This window comes from Cydia fagiglandana, chromosome 19 (genome assembly GCF_963556715.1).
Source record: "Cydia fagiglandana chromosome 19, ilCydFagi1.1, whole genome shotgun sequence".
Classification (NCBI taxonomy): Eukaryota; Metazoa; Arthropoda; class Insecta; order Lepidoptera; family Tortricidae; genus Cydia; species Cydia fagiglandana.
The window spans coordinates 11706510-11728363 of record NC_085950.1 but is presented as its reverse complement, the minus strand read 5'-3'; the positions used below and the strand labels follow the sequence as shown (position 1 = coordinate 11728363).

The following is a 21854-nucleotide window of genomic DNA, read 5'->3' as shown; positions in this document are numbered from 1 at the left end:
AGTTAACTGAGTTTATGGTACTTAAAAAAATACGATTATAAAAAAATCTAGGACTGTACAAGCTACAAGTCTGTCCGACTGAATTATACTTTCCGGAACGCCCTGTTTATGTTATTGCAGACAGTACAGTTAATAGGAAAGTGTAATCGCATAAATAACAATTTACAATATTAATAACAACTTGTAAATCATATCGAGATGGAATTAACAATGGAGTAAAGTCGCTGCCACACTGATGATTTGCGGCGCGATAGAAGGTGCCGTTTGGATTCAGAACATCAGCATTACGGCTCGGCCACGACATTAAGCGACTGACGACGGCGGCAGCGACAACCATAGGTGGGAACGAAAAGTCCAATCGCTATGTCTCGCTCCAACCTATGGTTATCGCTGCCGCCGTCGCAAGTCGCTCAATGTCGTGGCCGAGTCGTTACTGCAGCGCGACATTACTCCCGACTGCATTACTGTCGCAAATTGTCAAAATCGACGTCGATACCCGGAATTTTGACGTCTGCGCAGAAAAGAGTCGGCAGTAATGTTGCGCTTCGGTAATGCTGATGTAGTCTGAGCGGGTGCCCCGTACAGTTTTGATGGATTTCCAGATTTTTATATTAATTTGTTTCTCATTATTCTAAATGTTCTATCTTAGTTATCTATCTGCAGTTTTTTGTACAGAAATTAACACTCCGATGTACCACGCAAATACATATAAATCAATACATGACCATCAAGAAAATATTAGATTTTCTTTCAGTTAAAAAAGTAACATTCGCAATCAAGTAAACCCATAAAAGTTCCTAACAGTTAAAAAAAACAAATTATTTAAATTCGAATGATACCATATAATAGAATAGATACCATACATACCATACCATATAATAGCTTTATTTGCATAGAATAAGTAGATTTATGTGCCCAAAGGTGTAATTTTAACAATTCGTTGCTTATTTTGCTATATAGAAAATTTGCCGGCGCTGCGCTCTATGACCGCATGTCGGTATGTGTATGTGTTAGCGCCCTAATATAACAACAGTTGTGATTATGTTACTATCACTGATATCGGTCACGCACCGTTACGTGGATCATGGATCATGTTACTAAGCTAAACAGCCGGCCTAGCCAAGGTTACAATCGCTATCGCTTCGAAAACGAAAAGCATTATGTCTCTCTATCACTCTTCCATATTAGCGCGACAGTGACAGTTGCGTTTCGATCGCTACGGAGCGTAAGCGATTGGCATTTTGGCTACGCGGCCAGCTTTGTTCTTACAAAATACTGCCTTATTATATGAGACTTACTGACCGAGCGTTAGCCAAATTCCCCGATTCAACTTGGGCAAAAATGCTTTCGGATGTTCTCTACAGGTCACAATTCTCAACCGATTCTAGTAAAATTGTGTACTTTACAAAATGCCGATAACTCGCATATCATGCCAAAAGTACAAAAATAATACCGTCTCATAATTAGATACCTCCCTAGTTATCTTAATAAAAAGGTGTGACAAACTCGAAAACCTGGTGTTGAAACAAAACTAAAACGCGATAAAACTTCAGATTAAAAAAAACAAAGCTCACTGTCCATATAGTTATATTGAATAAGTTTACCAATAGCTCATCCATTACCAAATGACTAGTCATCCGTTTGATTCTCTGACACAGTTCGGATTTAATCCAGCCATGATATCTATTGTGGCTGTCTCTTAACCTTATTCTGGCGAAAGGTGATCTAAGCATATTATACTCGTCTCTTTGACAGGTCTGATTGGTGCTAACCGAGATTGTCAAAAGGGGAGTTTCCATGTTTGATCCGACGAACTAGAAAAACTATAGAAGCCTGACTAGATCTTAAAAACCGGACAAGTGCGAGTTGGACTCGCGCACGAATTGTTCCGTACCATTACGCAAATAACGGCAAAAAAATCAGGTTGGTTGTATGGGAGCCACGCTTAAATATTTATTATTTGTTGTTATAGCGGCAACAGAAATAGGTACATCATCTGAGAAAATTTCAACTGTCTAGCTATCACGGTTCATGAGATACAGCCTGGTGACAGACGGACAGATGGACAGACAGAGAAGTCTTAGTAATAGGGTAATAGGCTAAAATGGCCCCACGTGTATTGTGCCGCGAGCAACGCTACTGTACTGACTGCATAATGACAACATCAAATACAGGGTAATTTTTGGACCGTTAACCATATGGTGCGAGGTGATTAGGTAGGTCATATTGATTAACTTTTTCTATGGGACCAACTACGAAATCCCAAAAAAAAATTGGCCTTCCCATAGAAAACATCCACTCGACTAAAATATATGAAACAACCAAAACAATTTTTGTGATTTCGGAGTTGGTCCCATAGAAAAAGTTAATCAATATGGCCTAGCTAATCACCTCGCACAATACGGTCCAAAAATGACCCTTTATTGTAATCCCGCGCAAATGTTTGACAAATATAATTTTATTTTAGAAAACCAAAACTTTTAATGACTAATTACATTTTTTTAATAGCGGAAAATTGTGAAGGTGTAACTGTCATATAAGTGTTAGACATGTAGAGCGTTTTATCTAAGGTTTTATCAAGTCAAAAATGTAGATAAGTACTAATAGTTTTTAATCAACTTTAGCCAGTAAATATTCGAGACAATGTCGTTGGAATAATATTAAAACTAAATTATACAGTATACACGATTAAGTCCCGTTTTCATAAATAATAATCTGTTACCACATCACTAAAGCACAAAGTTTATTGAGTGTAATCTAAACCACGTTAAAGCGTGTACAAATTAAAAAAATATTTGCTCATAAAAAATATATACCTGTTTGCAAAATAAAAAATATACACCTGTATTTTCGCATGTAAGAAATTAGTTTTCTCTGCACGTCATGTTGTGTCCCGCTGCGCTGTTAGAACAGAGCAATAACATCGTATTAGCATAATTGTAATAACATTATGGAAATTAGGAGTGACTTGATTCATTAATTTGCTGTACAGTCGCTGTCAAATATATCGGAGCGTCAAAAGTGCTCATAAATATCGGGACACGGCTCTATCGTCAAGGCGTTAGAGTGCGTGTTCAGATATTACTGATCATCTCGGCCGCTCTTATATACCTGATGGCGAGTGCACCTACGATTTCTGCAAGAAACTTCAAAAGTGAATAATTTGACTACCTATTAGATATATTATTCCTATCTGTACCTACAGGAAGTTAAAATTCACCGTCTCCGGTAAGACTTGAACTTGTGACCTGTCGGAACACCGGTCCGACGCTGCTAGGCTGCTACCAACTGAGCTACGGAGGATTACCAGTAGCGTGCGAATATTTCCTTCAAGCCATTTTTCCTTTAATAAAAAATACCGGACAAGTGCAAATTGGACTCGCCCACCGAGGGTTCCGTATTTTTAATATTTGTTGTTATAGTGGCAACGGAAATACATCATCTGCGAAAATTTCACCTGCTATCACGGTACATGAGATACAGCCTGGTGACAGACAGACGGACGGATAGACGGACAGACAGACAGAAGAGTCTTAGTAATAGGCTCCCGTTTTTACCCTTTGGGTACCGAACCCTAAAAAGATCCTTTGACTAAGATTTTTGGTCACAATAATAAAATTTTGTGTGCTTTAGACAAAAATATGGCACAAAAGTGACTTGATATAACATAAAATATTAAATTAATTTGTTGTTTTTGCCATTTCTTCGGATCAGTTAGGTTAAATCTGATGAAGCGATTATCTTCTACTTTATTCATTAGTTATAAATAGTTATCTTGAGCCGGCAGTCGACTCATGAATTAAACAAGAATAACAGAATAACAGACCCACATCACAATCATGCTAGTGAAATTTTCGCTACTTGGTAGAATTTTTCAGCATTCACGTGAAAATAAAATCCTAGACCAATATGCATCAGAAAAAACATTACTGCGAATCAGAAAAAACAGGAACTGTATGAAGCTGTGTAAGCAATAGCAATCAGAATAAATTTCTATCCAATTGTGTAGAATGTAGAGCATGAATCTTAAGGTGGCCACTGACGAGCCTTCCAACAGTCCAAATAGCGTGGCTGCAATCCAAAATCGGTCCGTGAATGCCAAAAACGTACAATGTTTAATGTTAGGATGCCGTCCATTTGGATGAATCCACTGTTACGGCATGTATTTGGAAGTCTCGTCAGTGGCCTGCTTTATGTCAAATTAGGCATCACTTTGCAAATAAGTTATCTTTTCTGATGTTTTGTTAGTCGAATGACTTTTAATTTTATATTAGTGTGTTTGATTTTCAAAATGGTTGTAAAAAAAAAATTTTCTCAACACAAAAAATTATTTAGGCAAAAACAATACTTTTTTTGCGGAGTTTCGGGGCGTCACAAATATATGTAGGTACAAAAAACAAATACTTCGAACGAATACAAAATGATGAAAAAAAAATCATGATTGGGAGTGATATATTATGACTATGAGTAAGAAAATCCAAAAAAGAAAGTTCTGATGTAAAAGTTTTTGCACAAAAAACATAGAAATAACCCATCACATGTCACTCGTCAAGTTCCTGAATTATGATTTGTTTTTAAAATGTAAAGACAAATGACTAATTAAATTTCATAGTCGTTAATCACAGTCGCCATAAAAGTTCCATGCAATTTGTTAGGTTATGAGCCGGATGTTTTAAATGAGATATGTATTAATACTTAACTGTAACTATAATAAACTCAGTAACTGCGACAGTACTGATGTATGTATTGAGGTCGTTTTGGTATTAACTTAACTAGTTCCAACTTACTTTTAATCCATATAAACTTTCTTACACAGGTATTCAAGACTGAAATAACTAGATTGCCGTTAATCTTGAACTTGTATCTATAACTCGTTAAAAAATGGCCATGCAGTTGATGCAGATAAAATGTAACATAACCTAGATTATCTTGAAGACCTAGGTTTAATACCAATTCTAAATCTCCTAACCTAAAAAAATATATAAATGAAAAATTTATGAAAAACTTACTCAAAACTGTTCCAAAAACACAGGCCTCCGAAAAACCACAGCACACGAAAAAAAATTTCGAAGTTCGAAATTCGAACGCAAGATCGACCGCGCGTTGAACGGGCGTGCGATTTCAACGGCGGTTTTAGAGCCACTGGCCGCGCACCCACCAGCCCGGCTAATATATCTCGCATACAAGTTTCTTTCGTCTTTCACTGGTGCAGCCGCGGTACCAATGTCTCCTCGATGAGCCATTTCACCTAATCGTAAATCTTTGCGGGCATTCGGCACCTGTCGGCTACCATTTTCTGGGTTAATGAGGAGCCCGAGTGCCCGCTGTTTTCTAAGCGTTTTCGAATTGACGCTTTGACGCGCTATGGGTGCCGAGTGCCGACCAAGATGTTTGACACCTTGCTGATAGGGTCTTTAGAGTGTGTGCGAGGTTATGTTGCTGGTGGGTTTGCAGAGTTTCTGCGTTTTATGTGATCCTGGTACTAGTATGTGCTTTTTGCGTTTTTTTTATATGCGCTTCGAACATAATTATGACGTCAACTTAATGTAGGTACATAATATGTAACTGTATTCTATGACAAAAAGCCGAAATTCTGGTGGTAAACCATAAGCCACAAGTAAATAAATAATGCAGGTTTCGTAATTTGACAAAAATGGATCACCAATTCATTATTAAACTTAAATTGTTTAATAATGAATTGACGTTTGACGTTTGTACGTGACATTTTGTAGTAAAAGCAAGACAGGTACTCACTAAAAGACCTTTTTTCTAGAACATCAAAATGTGCTATGAATTGCTAATAAAACGAAATATACCGGGTGTGGCCTGTAACACGAGCAAATAATCAAAACATAGATTAGTACTCCTCAAACGGTAACACATTTGTTCAACAACTTTTAAAAATTATGAAGTTTTTAGACTCTCTATTTTTCATACAAAATAAATATTATCTTCAATGGACGCCATCGCCACGCCATATCATTGTGATTGACGTTGCTTGTCACGTCTTAAACATAACAAAATTCGCAATACATTGCGTCTTAGAATAAACTTTAATTAAAAATCAAACCACAAGTTATTTTTCAAAGTCGCTGAACAAATGTTGGTCAGTATTGAGGAGTACAGCCTACAGTTTAATTTTGTGCTCATGTTACAGGTATAATAATCATACTTGACATACCCCATATTTCTCGGACGTCGTAGGTACTATTTCTAACATACGAGTATATTCCTAAGGCGTGTCCTCCCTCAAGTCTAAACACATGTATCTGTTTGGTTAACTTTAATTGAATGAAAGTTAACCAAACAGTTGAACCGCCCGCCGCGAAATTGGATGAAGTTTCCACTGAATAGTTCGCAAAGCTCGATTAGTTTCTGTTACCCCGGCCCGTTGTTTTGATTTCGGTGTACGTAGTAGCTTTGTGTTTCTAAGTATTGAGTTACATAAAAGCTGTGAATTGTTGGAGAGAAGAGAAACCTACTGAGGACCATAGAGGATAGATGAGGCAAAATGATAGGTAAGAAGAGGAAAAGCACGAGCAAGCTATACACAACACTTGCTTACTTACTTACTTGGTTGGCGCGATGACCCAAAATGAGTCTTGGCCTCCAACACAAGAGCACGCCACTTTGATCGGTCAAGAGCGGTATCCCGCCAGCTTTCGCCGACTTCGAACTCACGGAGATCTGCCTCCACTCTATCTGCCCAACGGTATTTAGGACGACCAACAGGACGGCGTCCATTTGGTCGACCCAAGTAGGCCTTTTTGGCTGCCCGATCTTCACCCATGCTTTCGAGATGGCCAAGCCAGCGGAGACGATGCGCTTTGGTCTCACCTATTATGTTCGGCTCGGCTATCAGATGTTCTATCTCGGCATTCTTTCGGATCGTCCAACTGCCATCGTCTCTTTTAACGGGTCCCAGAATCTTCCTCAACACCTTACGTTCTGTGACTAAAAGGCTGTTCTCCTCCTTGAGTGTTAGTGTCCAAGCCTCACACCCATACATGAAGCGGTACAGGAGCAGTCGCACCCAAAGACAGAATCTACTTATGGGTGAAAACACTTACAAAGGAGTGTCTAAGTTTAAATACCTTGGGTGCACTGTCACTGACACACATACAAGGGAGGACGAAACCAACATCCGAACTTAAAACGCCTTACGCTGCAGTGCTGCGCTCCATAAGGTTTTGGTGTCCAAGCTTCTCAGTAGACATACTAAGCTACGGATCTACAAGACCGTGATCCGCCCCATTCTGATGTATGGGGCTATACACAACAATTAAAAGCAAAAGCATAATAATATGTCGTCTTATAGGGACCGCGACTACTGGCGCATACTCCACCGACAAGAGCTATGCTCTTAAATTATGATGTCTATGAAACTATTACAAGTTAATTACCTATCAATTATTGGGCTGATTTATATTTTGTTGTCGATATTTTTTTTATAAAATTCTCTGTCTCGGGCGGCGCTCAAAGGCGCGACTCTGGATCAAGCACTAACTAGCCTATCGCTCTGCCAACTGTACATCTGAGGTCTCTGAGGTTGTACATTATTATGTTTGTGTTTATATTTTGTTATTTTTAATTTAGTTTATTATTGTAATGGAATGTAATGGGTTTATGCCTTAATAAATAACATTTTTATTTATTTATTTTATTTGTTTATTTATGTAATTTATTTGAAAGTAAACATTAAATGGCGTATTAACATCAACAAACAGCGAAAAGGATCCCTACAACAAGTCCACTTTCGCTCTTCTCTTAATTTTAATCGTTTTACGAATACTCGTAAATGTAAAAGTGGTAAGACCACAACAAAGTTGTTTTGTGAAGACATAGAGTTTGAATTATGTACACGGCATTTTAATGACGGTAAATATTATATTGATAGGTCTACGAACGAGCTTGCTGTCACGGCGCCCTCAGAGCGGCTACCGCGAAAACCAAAATTCGCAAATGGCGAGGATCTTTCTCTTTTACTCCAATGAAGGCGTAATTAGAGTGACAGAGAAAAATGCCCGTAAATTGCGAACTTCGATTTTCGATAGCCCAGCTGACAAACGCAGTTGCACCTCGCGAACTTGGTACGTCTGTCTTATTGTTAGACAAGTGCCCAATGGGACATAATTTACGCCCCCGAAATAAGGTAGCTTTTATTATATAAGCTTTACTTAGTATGACGTACTAGATTTAATTTTAAACTAACGATTTCAAACTAACATGATTACTTAAATTATGATACATATTTAGATATGGTCATCTGTGTGTGATCCTGCTAAGGATCCTGACCGAATTTTTAGTTATTGAAGTGAAAACTTCTTTAGCGGCGCTGTGCAGTTTTTGATGTGGGGAAAAAATGATAAACTCGAGACAGCGTAAGGCGTAACGCGTAAGGCGTCTCTCCTCTCTTTCTACCGCACGGCGAAAATGTATGCCTGAGCCTGCTGTTTCATGTAGGCGTCGCAGGGCGCTTGCGTGACTTATGATATGTGTGACGGACAATGTCATTGTTTTTTTTTATTTAAATGTCATCTAGTAAGTTTCCCTCAAACTGGTATTAATATAACGGTAGTACCAGTAGTACCCAGTGTTGTGCTTAGGAATTTCAAGTAATGCGACAATACAACGCTAGATGGCGTTAATTATACATAGTGCTGCAGACATTTTGCACTATATGGCCCTGTTATTAATATTTTGAGTTACAATGTCGTTGAGTTTTCACTTCTGCCGGCACTCCCGGAGTGCAACCCGTTGTTTTTTTTTCGACTACGTTTTTTTTTCAGTCCTACGTATACAAGCGAGGTTTGACCACCACACATATATTTAAAGATTAAAATCAGGATATTTATTAGAATAGTCTAGGATGCAAGGTGTGTGAATCCCATCCTTGCATTTCGGAGATGGTAGACGCTAACGGGCACTACGAATCGTGGTCCACGATGACCGCCGCCGCCGTCGCAAGTCGCTCAATGTCGAGCCGTGACTGTGCTTGCGATGTGCGGGGCGAATACCAAGGCATCACGCCACTTGCGTTAGTAATTTTTTTCCCCACACACCCACACCACAAAAGTACAAGACTGCGCTGCCGCAAAAATGCTGGTAAATTGAAAAATAACAAATATGCGAACTTGTTAGCGTACGATTTTGTTCCGGTCGCTATTGAAACGGGCAGGCCTTGGTGTACGGAGGCCAAAATACTCATAGGAACTTTCGGCGGCGTTTGAGGGATAGGGGCTGCAACCACCGTTCTAGCTCTTCTCCATAAAAACGTAAATAGTCCCCGTTTTCCTTGATGGATATATATAGTTATTGATATTATGCAAAATATTTCATTTAATGTATATTTTAACCATCTGTGGTTAGTACTCAAGGCAAGACGATGTTTATTGCTGATCATTACATGTTCTACAACTGTCATGTTGTTATTGTGAAAGTCAATAAGAATTTAATTTATTGCGGTTTAATTTATAAATTGAAAGTTCGGTCGATAATCCAACGTTTCAAACTACTTTTCAGTCATGTGTTCATAATGTTACCGATTGCAAAAGAAGCATTTGTAGAAAATATGGAGAGTCGAAAGATATCCAGATCCTTAATTATATTTTTTACCATAGCCCAAATTTTTACCGGTTTCAATTTTGGCTTTGTAAAACAAATGAATAATTATAAAATGGTCTATTACTTTTCAATAATAACAGGAATAATCATGTCCGGGTTTTTAGCATGTTCTGTGCTTGTTGAAACATTATGGGTAATTTATGCTGTTCAATATTTTTTGACTTTTCTAATTCTGGTGGCTAGTAGATACACGGTGTACGAATTTATGTTAGATTCGAAGTTGGTGAAGACAGAGTTGCAGCAGATATTTTTCGTGGAAAACTTAGGCAAGATTATATGGATATGCAGTTTTTTAACGTTCTTCTTCAAGTTTATAATCGGCGCTGTATATCAGTGGAGTAATACAGATGCAGACCAAGACCTGGACATATTTCAGCTATTATTACTGATACCGACATTGGCTCTAGATATTATACCGATAGTCATGTTTTTGGTTTTTTATCACATTTACGTGAAACTGAAGCATCTAGGTCTGAGGTTCAAAGACAACTATATTGATGTAATTGAAGTACAAGCGATATATAAGGCAGTTCTGGATTTACTGGACAAAATTAGATCAACAACTGATAGTCTGGTACGTCACACATCAACGTATACTTATTCCGAATTTTTCCAACATTAACCCCTAAAGGCATGATTTTTTTATTTTGTAGATTCTAGTAAAAATAGTAAAAAAAATATACCTTCGATTTTCACTGCGAAATCAGTGTTAGAAGTTGAATTGGCTAAATCGTATTTATGTAAATATGTAATTTTCAGTAATATATAAATGATTTTTTTTACTACCATTAGATAAGTACACTATTTGTGATATACCTATGATAAAGTTTTTAAATATAAAATAATTACATACCCCGAAAAAACCGTTCAAAATCACATACTAAAAATTATCAACTTGTGGATTTTTCCAAGTTTGCCGACTTTTCGTCTTAAAACGAATGTAATTTTTATAAATTAAAAATATTCCGTAAATTTAACCCTTAAATCAGTACCCTATATACGTTTGGCATAAAGGTGCGTTCAAGCACGTAAGCCTTTTTATTTTAAAACTGTGAGCTGTCTAATGGTTTGTAGTCATTTGGCAACACTATGCATTTAAGCGTTAATGCTGTAGGTACCCTCGTCCACTGTTATTTGACAGTTCGTTAACCTTATAATAGTTATAATATTACAAAAGGCATAACCGATGGACAGTTAAGAGTGCTGCAGTTTGTACTGCAATGTACGAGTATGTGCCTACCCGTAACCTAGCGATTTTATTTTCAGATTGTATTGGGATTTGTTACTGACTGTCAAAAATGGGTTGCTACTACCTGGCTCGTTCTGAAAAGACTAAAAGACGAAGAGGTTTGTCTTTATTTTTAGTTATGAATGGGCTTACTCGTGGCCACAGACTAGCCGAGGCGTAGCCGTGGCCTACGATGGAGCGAGCTCGCCCAGAAGGTGCCTGTTCACTCTTGATTTGAAGGTTGCCGGGTTATAAGAACACGTCAGTCAAATTCAAGTCGTCGTTTGTCAGTAAAATTACCTATAATATAGTAAACCATCATCATCATCTTCCCCGCGCTGTAGCATTTTGCCACGGCTCATGGGAGCCTGGGGTCCGCTTGACAACTCATCCCGAGATTGGCGTAGGCATTACGTTTTACGAAAGCGACTGCCATCTGACCTTCAAACCCAGAAATTAAACTAGGCCTTGTTAGGATTAGTCCGGATTCCTCGCGATGTTTCCCTTTACCGAAGAGCGACTGGTAAATATCAAATGATATTTCGTACATAACTTCCGAAAAACTCATTGGTACGAGCCGGGGTTTGAACTCGCGACCTCCGGATTAGAATTCGCACGCTCTTACCGCTAGGCCACCAGCGCCGTAAAGTTATAAACCGATCATTGAACAGGTATTTGTTTTACAAGGGGGCAAAGTTATTGTTAACTCCTCGTGCTAATATTGATACCTACATGAGCAAGCGAAAGATTCGGAAAATGGAAACTTAAGCATTGCAAAGGTTCCAAGGAGCGCGGCGCGTTCATTCTTTCTTCCGTGGTCCCAAGGCACGATGGTTAAAGAAATTTTGCTACCTACCGAGTGAAAAGCTGGAATTAAGTACACTTCTAAAGAGCTTCGGCTTTATAGCCGTGGTTTTCGCGGCGCTTGCTATATGTACGATGTTTTTAAATAAGCCTATGTGTGTGTCCCACTGCTGGGCAAAGGCCCTCTCCCTTTACAGGCCTCCCTGTGCTGAGCAGGATCCCGCCAATCCCGCTGGAATGCATCCAAGTCATCCCGCCATCTCTCTCTCGGTCTGCCTCTGCCACGACTACTATAGACCTCACTAACTACTGGATGGATGGACTTACTACTGGATGCTAGCTATACAACGAGAGTCCTCGCCTACGCGGTACGGGGGCGACGGGATATGACGACTAACGGTGGCGGGGAAGGTGCGGGCGCCATACGCCGTATACCGTACGCAGGCGAGAACTCATTTAAGCGGTCGATCTATAGTGGCTAGCTGGCACGAAATTTTTACAGTAAATTATTTTGTACAGTCATGGACGGCCATCTGCTGCAGTTACGCGTTCGCGCTGCACCTCACAGTCCAAATGTGCGTGCCGGCCGTGTGTGCGGAGCTGATGCAAGCACAAACGGACGCGCTGAGCATGCTTGCCCACGACCGGCTTCTAGTTGAACAAGGTTAGTATCAATGTTGGCCGAACGTTAATTGCAATTGACCTATAACCAGTACAAATTGAACCGTAATCGGTAACGGGGCCTTACAGGTGACGGTCCAATTTGTACTGGTTAATGGTCAAGAATATTCAATTGCATTAACGTTTCGGACAACACTGGTTAGTATCATTCTTGCAACTAATGGGCTGTGTTTTCACTCGTTGGTAGAGTTAGACCAAAAAAGTCTGCAGAGATTTTGATAGCCCACGCAGTGCAACTGTTATTTACTGCTATTTCGCGGTAGACCCGTTTGTGTAACCTTACCAACCTTACCAAACCTTACCAAAGACTGATTAATCGGTCACAGACTGCAGAGCAACATAGACCTACGTGCATATGCATAAAGTTCAATTTCAGTTTTGACACTTCGGTGACGTGGCGTCCGCGTGACAGTTTTTGTGTTTGACACGGCGTCGAAAAGGTTAAATATATGTATACGTCATAAATTCATAATGTCATAGAAGATTGACGTTTAAAATAACATTTGCACTACGTGGGCTATCAAAACCGCTGCAGACTTTTCTTGGTCTAACTCTAAGTTCAGTGGGTCTCCCGTGGATTCCCTTTTTGGTCATTCGTGGTAAATTTCTAGTGCAACCAAGATCTATAATAATCCCATACGAATAATTTAAACCATCCTTTCAGTACTGTCCGTGCGGTGCCATTACCTATTCAAAAATTCCCGTGTCCAGGTGGTATTAGTCTATAGGAATTATTATTTAGTTGAATCCCGATGATCGAATTATCGAATTGTCATCAAAATTACTTTATTATGCCTATATAAAGATATCTACAATTTTTTTTGCATAGCACGATGAGTCACGGTATCATTATCATCATCTTCTTCGCGTTGTCTCGGCATTCTTTTGCCACGGCTCATGGGAGTTGGTAAGTAAAAAACCGGGCAAGTGCGAGTCGGACTCGCGCACGAAGGGTTCCGTACCATAATGCAAAAAAAGGCAAAAAAAAAACGGTCACCCATCCAAGTACTGACCCCGCCCGACGTTCCTTAACTTCGGTCAAAAATCACGTTTGTTGTATGGGAGCCCCACTTAAATCTTTATTTTTTTCTGTTTTTAGTATTTGTTGTTGTTATAGCGGCAACAGAAATACATCATCTGTGAAAATTTACACTGTCTAGCTATCACGGTTCGTGTGATACAGCCTGGTGACAGACGCACGGACGGACGGACGGATGGACGGACAGCAGAGTCTTAGTAATAGGGTCCCGTTTTACCCTTTGGGTACGGAACCCTAATTATAATTATCCTAATTATTTCATATTGATTCAGATGAAAACATCCGCTTCAATCTAACGCGGTTGGTGCGCTACATACGCGCGCGTCCTCCACTAAGGAAAGCCTGGCGATTGCTACCGCCTGGTCTGAAGCTACCCCTCGCCATGATGTCCATGTGCACCACCACGCTGATCGTCGTCATACAGTCCACCCATCTTTACGACTAGCTGTTGAAGTATTGCTAGTTATAGTTGTTCGATTTGTAGCTGGCCCCAAACGGTCCTTATAGCTGTAATGTTGGAGTCAACTATTTCACTCTAAACAAAAAGTATCCAGTGATGGTCACGATCCTCAGTAATTACAGAACGACCGAAGAAAGAGAGAAGGGAGGCAACCGTTTATCACTTCACAAAGTCTGGCCATTGCTAAGAGCTGGTCTGAAGCTACCCCACGCCATGATGTCCATGTGCACCACCACGCTGCTCGTCGTCATACAATCAACCCATCATTACGACTAGCTAGTCAACTATTTCACTCTAAATAAAGCTTATCTAAAACCTTGTATCTAAAATGAAACTTTAGACTTTGAGTTATTTTAGAACTCCCATTTCTATCCCACCATTTGAAAGCCTATATTATATGACTACAGCATACAGATCAAAAAGAATAGATAGTATAGAGGGGTCCTGTCATTGTAAATTTTGTAGTCACGGTACATTTACTGCTATCTATCGACACACGATTAAAACTTAAAATAAAATTGAAAATGTATAAAATAATCAAAATATGTTTACGGATAAATGATTCTTAATTTTTATTGTTCCATACTGACCCATGTTCTTTCACTGATATGTGTTAAAATTGTTAAATACCAAACGGTGTCGTTAAACCGCCATCTAGCCGAGAATAGGCCAAAGGTAATGGCGCCATCTATTCGAGAATGACTTTTCCTTGGCCGTCCGAGGCACGTTTTTTTCTTAGACTTTATTTATCTTATACGGAGTTATATATATCTCTGATACAGATATAGATTGATTGCGACATCTAGTGGCAGATAATGGCAACTCCAAGCACACAACAGTTCCACGCGGACTACGGTGTACATAGTTCATTCTGTACCCTAGCTGAGCATTTCGCCTCGCAATCAACTTGGTACTATTGGTAGTGTCATTATTACTTGATAGATGGCGTGGCTCCTAGAATTTAATTTTATTCATACTTATTCTACATAGTGGAGTACACAGTAGTGGACTACACATGGACAGTATACGTCAAAAATTAGCCTCGGATACGATGTGGATCGGATCCATATCGTATCTAGATCTAATCTTTGACGTATATTAAAATTAGAATCAGGCCGTTAAACGTCAGCTTCACGAAATAGTAACCACTAATTAATTAGTTGTGGCTTTCCGTCAGACAGGTTTTTATTTTACTATTGCACTTGAAGCATAATGACCCTTTTGTGCTTGAGTTGTTGTGGTGAATAAGAATTATAAAAACATGTCTTCTATGTAATGGGGGGGGGGGGGGGTAAGTGAAATATTGTACGAGAGTCTAATATATGAATTAAAGACTCGAGTAACAATATTCTTACCCCCGAAGTTACACACTATGTTTTTTATCACACTTGTGAAGAAAAAACTAAAATTTAAGCGAAATCATTCTTAAATACGGTGGCATTTCGAAGATAAGGATTCGAAGGCATACCCATCCGGATTCAACCATAATTGAAAAATGTGAAAAAAATATTTTAAACGGCTATTAAATTAATCAAATTAAATATTTTTAAATAATTACGTAAAAAACATTTTACAAACGTCAATAATTTCAAAGTGTAACTCTATTAAACCTGTTTAATTTGTATGTATTAGTGACATAATTAAAAAAAAAACGCCTTAATATTTAGATTATTGAAAGCAAAATTACAAATAAAATAAGTTTAAAAACGATTATAATACTACGCACTACGCCGCCAAACCCAAAGTAAATAACTATACAGGTCATAAAATGCAAGAATTCACATAAAACTGCGCGTATCATCAAGTTTCATTAATTTCCAATCAAATCTACGTACGCACATTCTCCACGTAACACTGATAATGTTAATGATGTCTTTACAACCATGGTCACTAACTTAGTAGTAGCATTTCTTCTATTTTTCGGAAAAACAGCATTCAGTGATGTTGAACGGAGGAAGGGCGTATATTTTGAGTATATTCCGCCCAAGTCGGTACCAGGAGATGAGAAGCGGGGGAAACCTGCGTTGAGAATGGAAAGTCAGGATAGCAATGAACATGATGATATAAAGACAATGTTGGAAGAGAACTATAGGTTTAAGAGCAATCATATGGCTACAAGATTTAAAATTGCTGCGGAGAAGATAGAGGAAGGTAAGAAACGCTTTTACAGTTGATCAAAAAGTGATATTTTACGTGGCTGTTTACCGTTCGCAATATTTGTTTTTGACTATCAGTGACTCATGGTACGGCTACAGATGTTCATAATTTTTAATTGAAATCGACTACACATAACAGGTGAAATTATATTTACCTAAAATATGTACAACCATAGTGCATCTCATAACAATTACAATAATTAGCCTTAAAAATCTTTTCTCGTAGAGGAGTTCCATTTTGGTCTTCATGAACAGTTCCAATGCACGAAATAACATTATCTAAGGGCAATGTTTTTAAGAGTTAAACAGTCAGTCTGCTCTGCTTTCGGTAATAATACCCTTCACCGCTACCACGAGTTGGCATTTGATATTTACGTTAGCAACTGCGTGAAATCTACCGCATTTTCTCTCTATAGCACCAATAACAGTACCGCAGTACCTCAGTTAGCGTAAACCTCAAGTGTCAACTAGCCATGTTTCCAGAGACCCTAACCAACAACGATGGGGACATGTCGTGGGTGTTCCGCACGTTCGCCGTGCGGCGCATCGTCGGCGGCATGGAAACCAGTATTAGCATGTACCCATACAACGTGGCCATATCCCGCACCGGACGTCATTGGTGTGGCGGATCTATAATCGATGAGCAGTGGGTGCTTACGGCCGGACACTGCTTTGAGTCGTGAGTATATCCTATCCTGTCTAATTTCTAATATATGTGGCATGGAGTCCAGTATCAGGACATAGTCGTACAACGTGGCCATATCCCGCACCGGACGTCATTGGTGTGGCGGGTATATTATCGACGAGCAGTGGGTGCCTAGTGCCTACGGCCGGACACTGCTTTGAGTCGTGAGTATATCTGTCTCGTTCCAACTATATGCGATATGGAAACAAGCATCAGGACATACCTGTACAACGTGGTCATATCCCGCACCGGCCGTCATTGGTGTGGTCGTTAGATACAGATCCCCCATATCGTTTGATTCCTTCTAATATGCTGAATTTACGCCCCCTCTTTTTTCGTGTTTTTTACTTACAGAGCACACGACAATGAAAAGTCGAAACTGGCCGCGTTCATAGTACGCGCAGGGAGCTCTTTTCATAATAGGGGAGGATACCAGGCTAGAGTCAACAGAGTGAGTGCTTTGAGAAATTTTTACCATTCGTTAAAAATCTCGCGCAAAAATGATATCGATCAGCAAAAGGGAAGACTAAGCCAATAAGATTTAAGTATAAAGAACATTTTTATCAAGGTTTAGTCAGATGATGGATTCCATGAGGGATCGAGGGAACTCCTCAAATCTTATAAGAAGACTTTTTGTATTTTCATCAATAGGTAAACTAAGCATTTACAATTAAAAAGTGCCATTTGATTACATGGAACTGTAGTTGAAGTCGGTTGAATTACTTATTTTTTAAAGATTAATTATTTAGAAAATTTATTGTAATTTCAGGCGTTCTTCCCCTCTAAATACGTGCCCGGCAACGCAGACTACGACTTCACTCTGGTCCGCCTGGACCGGCCCATGCCCATCGGCCGCAACATCGCCGTGCTGAACCTGCCCTCTCAGGAGTACCTGATCAAACCTGGAGACATTCTCATCGTCTCTGGCTGGGGCAGTACTCATGTAAGCTATTTTGGGTGTTTATTAAGAGGTGACATTAGTGTGGGTAGATATACGAGTATTATTTTATGCTTCATATACTGGTTATGAGCTGGAAAAATCAAAGGCGGGCGGTCCAAATAGCCGTGCTGAACCTAGTTCCAAGGAGGTACATGATCTAGACATATGTACTGATTTTCACTGGATGGGGCAGTACCCATGGATATGATGGGTACTGCCCCCTACTGCTGCTTACGTACTATGAATTGATGTCGGGCAGTTCCACTTATGTTTTAGTGGCAGTTTTACTCACCATGTGCGACATGTTTCTGCTTTGGTCTCTTGTCTTGTCAAGTCTTGAAACCAAAACTCGTGCGTCAATTGACATAACTCAGCCTGCAGTCTGCTCGATCGTTGTGATAAAACCATTTGAGTTGGAGATCCATGACTAAAATCATAAAATTATATAATGTTATTATGCTATTTTGACTCAGCGATCCAAAGAGAATCTTGGCCTCCGAAAAGAGAGCATGCCACCTGTCGTGTCTTCCCAGCGATACCTGAGCCGACCCACCGGATACGGCTGCCAGTCGGTCGTCCCAAGAACGCCCTCTTGACAGCCCGATCTTCTCCCATTCTGAGTAGGTAACCGTATTATGTCTCAATAAGTTTAAATTCAACTTGATAAATGTATACATCCTTGATTCCAGGAGACGGGGGCAGGACACATACCTGATCGTCTCCGCTTCGTCCCCGTGCCAGCGATGAGGCTGTCTCAGTGCCAGAACGCGTACCGCTTCTATATAACTCCTCGAATGATGTGCGCCGGGTACGCTACTGGCGGAAAAGATGCTTGTAACGTACGTTTATCTCTTTATGACGTATGAGTATGAGATCTAGCTTTGTGAATAGGACGCATAGCATTGTGAGGATATTTGACTGAACTCGACGTGTTCTACATAACTCCTCACATGATGTCGGGTATGACGCTGGTGGAATGCTTGCAATGGACGTTTGCATCTTACATGTAATATTTCGGTAAAAATGCGAGTATGGCTAAAGCACGCGGTGTGTGCCGAATACTCCTTTGGTGGAAAAAGTCCTTGTAACATTGTTAGGCTTTTTCTGCCTAATGGGTCTAGCTATGTAGTTCACCAGAAAGCTTAACGCTTTATATCTGAACTTTAGAAAATGTGTGAAAAATGATATGATAAAACAAAAAGTGTAAATATTTAATAGTTTTGACTTTTGACACATATTTGACAAGCATTCCAGTATTGCCAGGTATAAAATAGGTAATTACAAAGAGCTCGACCAAGAAAAGTCTGTAGCGATTTTGATAGCACACTCAGTGCAAGTGTTATTTTAGACGTCAAACTTCTATGAAATTATGACGTGTAAATAACACTTGCACTGCGTGTGCTATCAAATTCACTGCAGACTTTTTTGGTCTAACTTTAGCCCAAAATACTAACATCCACAGCACGATTCTGGTGGTCCCGCCGTCCGTGACGGCGTCCTCCTTGGGATCGTGTCCTTCGGCGGCAAGCAGTGCGGGGACCCTCACTCCCCGGGCGTCTACAGCAGGGTGTCGGAGATGACGTCGTGGGTGGAGAAGACCATAGCTGACAACGAGTGCGCCGATGTGCCGGAGCTGCAGGAGAAGATTAAGAGAGCTAGGGAGAGAGAGCAGGACTTACAAAGGTATAATCACGTACTTACTCCGTTGGCATGGCGTCAGTGACTAATGAGATTTGGCCTCCGACACAAGACACCTTTCTCGGTCCAGAGTTCGCGCAGATCCGCCCTTGTCGCTCCAGCGATACCACAGGGCATACTCCGAACCACGTTCGACGTGTTGCCTCTCTGTCGCACTTGTAAATTCGTACGTAACTGTGACAGGGAGGCAACACGTCGAACTTGGTTCGCGGTAGCCCTCAGGAGCGTCCGACAGGACGTCCTCCTGCTAGGCAGTCCAGACACGCTACTTTCACATTACGATCTTCATCCATTCTCAAAAGGTGGCCTAGCCTACGGAGTCTGTGAGTTTTAGTCTCTCAAATTTTTAGGAAATTAATCGTCTGCATATAACTGTTACTTTCTAACAAGTATGTAAGTGCGACAGTGACGTATATAATAGGTATCGCGGAAAATTATTGCTTATTTAGCTTAAGCAATAATTTTCGGTCCAGACACGCTACTTTCATATTCCGATCTTCATCCATTCTCAAAAGGTGGCCTAGCCTACGGAGTCTGTGAGTTTTAGTCTCTCAAATTTTTAGGAAATTAATCGTCTGCATTATAACTGTTACTTTCTAACAAGTATGTAAGTGCGACAGTGACGTATAGGATCGCGGAAAATCATTGCTTATTTAGCTTACATTCGTATATTACTGTTTCAGATTCAAAGCCCGCGTAGAAGACAAGAAGACTCGAATCAAGAATTGGTTACGGGAAACCTTACAATCGCCGAGTTTCATAGAACTAGCTAAAAGGAAGCTGAGCGAGGCACAAGCTATGCGCAGAAGCTTCACAGACACGCTCTATGAACCCCAAAATGTAACCGACTTAGATGATTCTGAGATGGACGACATTAATCTGTCAAATCTAATACACGACAGGATCTTACAAAGCAATGATGGGGATGAAGATGACAATATGCTAAGTACCTTGGCGCTTAGGGATATCATGTTGAACGAGGGTAAAGGGAAAACGGCTAAGGATGGATTTGAGGAGTTGATGGCGTTCGTTTCGAGGGATGATCCAAGCCCACCTTTTGAAAAAAAAGAAAACTTTACACAAGAAGATGTTACACGAGAAATTGTTACACGAGAAAATGTTATACAAGAAAATGTTACACGAGTAAATGTTACACAAGATGATGTTACACAAGAAAATGTTACAAGAAAACATGTTACACAATCATAAGTAAGCGTTCGTGGAGTTGCTAATAAAACGTAATGTCTTAATATTTTTAAACCTTTTTTATGATTTGCTTAAGTTCCAAATATGTGAAATGAACTACTCTCCAGCAAGTATAGTATAAACGGTTACTTCACAAAGTTCACAAAATAGATCCCCGAAATATATACATATATAAATAAATAAATATACATGGAGTCCCAGCGCGCATAAGTGGTTCTCAGAAATCGCGAAGCGTCTGATTGACGCAATTTAGGGGCTACCGCGCGAAAACCGAAATTCGCAATTTGCATGGATCTTTCTCTCTTACTCCAATGGAGGCGTAATTAGACTGACAGAGAAAAATGCCCGCAATTTGCGAACTTCGATTTTCGCGGTTATTGCCCTGGTGACCGAAGAGCTGGCGGCTACCTCGCACATAGGGTTATAGAGTTGGACCAAGAAAAGTCTGCAGCGGATTTGATAGCCCACGCAGTGCAAGTGTTGTTTTTAACGTCAAACTTCTATGACGTATAAATAACACTTGCTCTGCGTGGGCTATCAAATCCGCTGCAGACTTTTCATGGTACGACTCTATAAGAATTGCTCGTTTAAAGATTGAGGCGTTTTTTGAAAACCAAAAGTGGCCCTCTAGCCATGTAAAAAGGTCTCCCGCTCCATTCTAATTTGATTCGTTATTTATTTAATTTTGACAAATAAAAATTGCATTTGTGTTGGATATTAATGCATATGTGCTGGATGCATATTAATTATAAGATGTAATAATGTTTTGAAAAGATGTGTCCCGCCGAGTTTGTTGCCGGTCCCATATTGGGATACCCTCCTCCAATTGAGGGGGGATTTAAATCTTCTCGGAGCAGAGGTGTACGGTTGGAGCCGGTAAAAGTTTATTTGACGTTCATAAGCGCATTGTAATATGCCTACTTGAATAAACTATTTTTTATGTGTATCTTTATCTTTATAGTATTTCACGCGTGGGACGATCAAAATAGTCATCATTTGAAAGTATTTACTTTTGTTCATTGCTCCGATATTTTATCCAACTGTCTCTAATAAAAACTATTTGTAAAATCTATTTTCAATGATCTTCATAAAATAAAAAATATCTAAATATCTATGCCTAAATTACGCATAACTCATACGTCATTTGCTTCTATCACAAAATGACACATACTTCTTTGGAATTTTTTGCTACTTTGGAAGAGTATAAAGATAATATAAATATCCTGGAGTACACATCGATTGCTTAAGTGCCATGACGAGCACTGTGTCCCTAGTTATTAGCGTAGCACTTATGATAAACGAGTTATCTATACGATCAGAATCTGAGGGTGAG

The 21854-nt window shown here is 39.7% G+C and overlaps 2 protein-coding genes across 2 annotated transcripts in view; one reads left to right on the top strand and one right to left on the bottom strand.

The window, feature by feature from the left end:
• LOC134673792 (agrin) overlaps nucleotides 1-5497 on the bottom strand; it is a 143704-nt gene extending 138207 nt beyond the window's left edge. Inside the window, exon 1 of the mRNA XM_063531820.1 lies at nucleotides 5010-5497. The gene's annotated coding sequence lies outside the window, so the exon portion shown is untranslated. The remainder of the gene's footprint in view (nucleotides 1-5009) is intronic.
• Nucleotides 5498-15693: 10196 nt separating this feature from the next.
• LOC134674223 (polyserase-2-like) lies at nucleotides 15694-20524 on the top strand. The gene is made up of 7 exons (XM_063532283.1): nucleotides 15694-15987; nucleotides 16476-16671; nucleotides 17032-17128; nucleotides 17447-17620; nucleotides 18307-18456; nucleotides 19080-19300; nucleotides 19999-20524. Exons 1-7 carry the CDS (start codon nucleotides 15720-15722, stop codon nucleotides 20522-20524), a joined length of 1632 nt encoding a protein of 543 aa, XP_063388353.1. The 5' UTR covers nucleotides 15694-15719.
• The last annotated feature ends 1330 nt before the right edge of the window (nucleotides 20525-21854 follow it).